The 5,177-nt window shown below is 58.9% G+C and overlaps 1 protein-coding gene across 1 annotated transcript in view; it reads left to right on the top strand.

The window, feature by feature from the left end:
- Positions 1-4,624, top strand: part of LOC105813307 (cytochrome P450 11B2, mitochondrial-like) — a 29,143-nt gene extending 24,519 nt beyond the window's left edge. Inside the window, exons 2-9 of the mRNA XM_012647950.1 lie at positions 6-88; positions 1,953-2,152; positions 2,280-2,483; positions 2,771-2,925; positions 3,243-3,409; positions 3,822-3,900; positions 3,994-4,191; positions 4,511-4,624. Of these exons, the coding sequence (XP_012503404.1) occupies positions 6-88; positions 1,953-2,152; positions 2,280-2,483; positions 2,771-2,925; positions 3,243-3,409; positions 3,822-3,900; positions 3,994-4,191; positions 4,511-4,624 (1,200 nt within the window). The remainder of the gene's footprint in view (positions 1-5; positions 89-1,952; positions 2,153-2,279; positions 2,484-2,770; positions 2,926-3,242; positions 3,410-3,821; positions 3,901-3,993; positions 4,192-4,510) is intronic.
- The last annotated feature ends 553 nt before the right edge of the window (positions 4,625-5,177 follow it).

Here is a 5,177-nt window from a genome sequence, read left to right as displayed (position 1 = left end):
TGGAGACTCTGCACCCATGCCGGATGCCCGTGGAGCCCTGGCTGGCCTACAGACGACACCGAGGGCACAAATGTGGCGTGTTCTTGCTGTGAGGGGCGAGCTGGGATGGGCGGATGGGAAGCCTGGACACGCAGAGGGGCGAGACACAGAAGGCCCCAAATCACCCCTGCCTGGGGCCTCAGGGTGACCACCAAGCGCTGAGGAGTGGCAGCCCATGGGGTCCCGTCTGCCCAGCCGCTGGGGGCAAGCAGGGCAGTGGTAGAGACGTGCACAGGGCACTGTGCACATGAGAGGAGGGAGAACGATGAGCACTTGCATTAGGAAGCGCCCACTGCGCAGCCTTGGCGGCTGCTTGCTCTGCCAGGTCGGCGGTTCTCCTGCATACAGGTCCGGAACTGAGGCCCTGAGAAGGGGGGTCGCTGGCCCAGGTCACAGTCAGCGTGTGCCAGAGCCTGCTGTCCACCAGGGCTGCCCTGCCCCCAGGGTGCCCTTGGCTCCTAGAGCTCAGGCAAACCTTTGCGCTGGGGAGCCGGTCCCGGGCATGAGGCAGATGGGGATGGGTGCAGGCAGTTGCTGGCTCCTATCTTCTTGGAGGTGAAGCACTGGGTGGAGCCGTTGCCCTGGAGGGTGTCTCACGACCTATGGACAGGCAGCACCCCTGGACGGGTAGGCAGGGAGAAGAGGGTGCTTGGAGTCCATCAGCTGCACACAGGCTGCCCTGAGGACAGGAGGAGAGGCTGAAGGAGGAACATCAGACGGTTGATGGCCACCACACTCCCTGTGGGGAAGTGGATTCTCTTGGGAATAGTGAGGCTTAGGTAAATAGTCCCCCCTGGGTGGGATCCTTAACCGGGGGCATCTGGGAAGGACTCAGGACCCAGGAAGGACAGTTACAGGAGAAGGCTGGGAAGGGCACATGTGCATATCTGAAGGAAGGGGTGTGCTTGTGTGTGTGTGTGTGTGTGTGTGTGTGTGTACGCACACGTGTGCATGTCTTGCGGTTGTATGTGGGTGCATGCGTGCATGCCTGTGTGTGAGTGTGCATGTGTATATGTATGCTGGCTTGCATTCATGTGTGTGTGTGCATTTGTAGTCATGTGTATTGTATGGGCTTTGGTGTCTTTGTGTTCACGTTTGTAAGCATGTTATGTGTGTTTATGAGCTCGTGATTTGTGCATATTTATGTGTATGCACACACATGTATTCAGTGTCTGCATGCACACGTGTGCATTAATATGCACACACATATTGCGAATACCAGCGTCAGTGTCAATCCCTACAAGCAGATAACCATAGAAAAACCAAGGTGCTTTTGCATGAATGTGGCTGAGAGGGTAACTGCCTGCCCAACAGTTCCTGGAGGACATCCATCAGCCCCCTTGTGCTCTGGGCTCTGTCTTGAGGGTATTCTGAGACATACAGTTTGGTTTCTGCCCTACAGAAGATGGAGACACTTCACAGAAACAGGCAGATGCTATGGGCACAGAGGCAGCATGCTCAGGAAGGGGAAGGGTGGGGAGATGAGAGGTCAGCCAGGGCCGGTGTCCTCTGGGGCATGGTGTCTGTGACAGGCGCAATGTGTGACAGGAGGGGCAACCTCCTCCCCTGGAGAAAAGATCTCCCCACCCAGGGAGGGCCGCGTGGGTGACCTGTGTGCCAGGACCAGGGCATGCAAGTTCACTGGAATGAACTCCATGAACCCCCGCAGCATGTTCATGCAGAAGCCACTGTCTCATCCCCATTTTATTCTTGAGTGGCCTGCGGCCCAGCACCTGGAGGCTGCTCAGAGAGGAAATACTGCAGGGAGAACAGCAGTGCAGGCAGCCTGGCTCAAGGGCCCCAGTCAGCGGCCTGCCCTGCCCATTCTCTTTGGGAAGAAGGAAGGTGGGACAGGGGGTTGGAGCCGGGTGTTTGCTCGGGGTTACCCTGCAACTCTGGTCTCTGCTCTGCAGGAACGGGCCTGAATGGCGCTTCAACCGACTGCGGATGAACCCATACGTGCTGTCGCCAAAGGCCGTCCAGAAGTATATTCCCATGGTGGATACGGTGGCAAGGGATTTCTCCCGGGCCCTGAAGGAGAAGGTGCTACAGAATGCCCGGGGCAGCCTGACCCTGGACATCCAGTCCAGCATCTTCTACTACACCATAGAAGGTGTGGGGTTGGGTGGAAGACCCCATCTCAGCGACTTTGGAGTAGACCAGGAATGTGGCAGGGGTGCTGGGAGGCAGCTGAGAGTCATGGGGCTGCCTTCAGCTCAGCAGTGCCTTCCTCCCTGCAGCCAGCAACTCAGCACTTTTTGGAGAGCGGCTGGGCCTCCTTGGCAATAACCCCAGCTATGCGAGCCTGAAGTTCATCCATGCCCTGGAGGCCATGTTGAAATCCACTGTACAGCTCATATACATGCCCAGGAGCCTGTCCCGCTGGACCAGCACCAAGACGTGGGAGGAGCACTTTGAGGCCTGGGACTACATCTACCAGTATGGTGAGGGCCAAGGACCCGGCAGTGCTACATGGCAGGGACACTGGTGGCCAAGTTGTCCATTCTCCACAGCCTAAGGGAGAGCAGAGGCCACATAAAAGAGCTATGGCTTCCTCCATGTCTTGTCAAAGAGAGTTCGGGCTGAGGCAGGGGCTGGGCTGGACTGATCCGGAGGTCATGGGGTGGGGGCAGGGAAACTTGGGGGTGTTGGGGTCAGGGTGTGTAGGAGGAGGGCAAAGTAGAGGTGCTTCTCAGCTCCACGGCTGGAGCGCTGATTCTTCTTCCTACAGCCAACAATTGCATCCAGAAAATCTATCAGGAAGTAGCACTCAACCGCCCTGAACACTACAGCGGCATCATGACAGAGCTATTGTTGCATGGAGACTTGTCACCAGATGCCATCAAGGCTAATGTCATTGAACTCACAGCAGGGAGTGTGGACACGGTCAGGGCGGCAACCATCCCCACCCCAGAGAGTGTGACGCCCATGCTACCTCCCAGTCAGTGGCCTCCAATGCCACCTCTCAGCCAAGGGCCCCATCGCCAGGCTCTGCCTCCCACATTCCTCAGCTCACCCTCAGCCCATGCCTCAGCTTAGGAAGTGATGACAAGATTTGCATGTGGGCCTTGGTTGGGATGGGGTCCCCTTTCTCTGGACGACTCAGGGAAAGATCACACCCCTGACCGTCCTCAAAGGGGCGCCCTGAAGCAGGAGGTCCTGCTGGTGCCAATGTCTGAGCCTCGTACCTGTGCTTCCTGCAGACCTCCTTCCCCTTGCTGATGACACTCTTTGAGCTGGCTCGCAACCCCGACGTGCAGCAGGCCCTACGCCAGGAGAGCCTGGCAGCCCAGGCCAGCATCACTGACAATCCCCAGAGGGCATTGGTGGAGCTGCCCCTGCTGCGGGCCGCCCTCAAGGAGACCCTGAGGTAGGTGCTGGCTGACCCCTCCCCAACTGCCCACCCCCTGCCCAGCTACTCGGCCCCTTGCTAAAGAGCAGTACCCATCGAGGGTGGCAGCCAGAAAATGGGGCTGATAAGCAGCCTTGCCTTGGGAGCCATTCCCGCTGCACCTCCTTTCCTCCCTCAAAGGAGCGGGCCCCTTCCTTCACTGGAATCCCTTTCACCATCCTGGGGGCCAACTTTGGGCACGTCCTCCTTGGCTTGGGGCCGCTCTGGTTGGGGGCAGGTTTGGCTGAGCTCAGCAGATGCAAGGAAGCACCTCCTCATGGTCTGGGCTTCCCATGGGTGCAGGACCTCTGGGGTTCCTGGTAGGCAGGCTGCAGAGGGCACGGGAGGGGCCCTGTCAATGCTGAGACCACTACTGATGCCCCCACCCTAGGCTCTACCCGGTGGGCCTCATCTTGGATCGACTCCTGCCCTCAGACATGGTGCTGCAAAACTACCACATTCCAGCTGGGGTGAGTGCTCCCCACCACCCCTCCAGTAGAGCCCCCCAGCCACATTCCCTCACGGTGCAGCTGACCTCTCCCTCCACACTGTCCTGTCCATAGACACTGGTCCAGGTGTTCCTCCATTCGCTGGGTCGCCACTCCGCCTCCTTCCCGAGGCCAGAGCGCTATGAGCCCCAGCGCTGGCTAGAGGTCAATGGTTCCAGCACAAACTTCCGCCACCTGGCCTTTGGCTTTGGAGTGCGCCAGTGCCTGGGGCGGCGCCTGGCAGAGGTGGAGATGCTGCTCCTGCTGCACCACGTGAGTGGCCCTGTGGGGGAGGTGGGAGCAGAGTGGGGCGGGGCCTGATGGTGTCCCGCGTGGCTGGAGCAGAATGGAGAGGGCCCTGGGAGGGGCGGGGTGGAGGGCGGGGCCTTGAGTGCTGGGGAGGGGCCTGTGCAGGTTAAGGCGGGCCTGGGCTGGGCTGAGTGGGGCAGTTCAGGGCTAACTGGATGGCACTGGTTGGGACCACAGGCTGCTCTTCCCCTGCAGCATGTGCCTCACCTAGGGGAGGGCTGGAGGCTGGGCCAGGTCCTTGGGTAGCTGACTAGACCAGATGGAAACGCAGCTTCTGTCCTAGGTGCTGAAAAGCTTCCTGGTGGAGACACTAAACCAAGAGGATGTAAGGATGGTGTACCGCTTCGTATTCAGGCCTACCACTCTCCCCCTCCTCACCTTCAGGGCCATCAACTAGTCACCCCTCTGCACTGAGGGTCCCAGCCTCGCCACCAGCGCCCCTCTGCCATGGCCCCAGGCCACCCTTCTTCTCTCCCTGTGTACTACGCGCTGGGCCACACCTGTCCAGCTGGCCCGAAGCCTACAGGGCCAGGGCTTGCCAGGCTACATGGCAAGGCCAGGGCGGAGCTGAGGACGCTCTTGCTGTTGAGACCTGACCCTGTCCCCTGCTCCACCTGGCTCCTTCTCCAGCAGGCAGTATCCCCTGAGTGCTTTGCCCTCATCCCCCCCAGGACTAGCTCCAGGCTCCTCACATGGCCATCCGATGGCCCTCAGATCTGGCCCTGCCGGGAACGTGGCCAATGTTCCCCGCAAAAAACCGGGTCCCTTTGGTAGAGTTGCAAGGGATAAGAAAATAATAGAGAAAAATGGAAAATAAAAGAAATAAAAGAATACACAAAGATATAGTTTTATAAGTTTATAAAGATTATAGGCAAAGTGGGATCTCAGGGGGCCTAGACCTTCTCCGTGGGTCTCAAAAAGCCCCGAATGAGGTCTTACATGGTAACTTA

The sequence above is a fragment of the Propithecus coquereli genome, unplaced genomic scaffold (genome assembly GCF_000956105.1).
Source record: "Propithecus coquereli isolate 6110/MARCELLA unplaced genomic scaffold, Pcoq_1.0 Scaffold28, whole genome shotgun sequence".
In the NCBI taxonomy this organism is placed as follows: Eukaryota; Metazoa; Chordata; class Mammalia; order Primates; family Indriidae; genus Propithecus; species Propithecus coquereli.
This window is presented reverse-complemented; position numbering and strand designations above follow the sequence as displayed.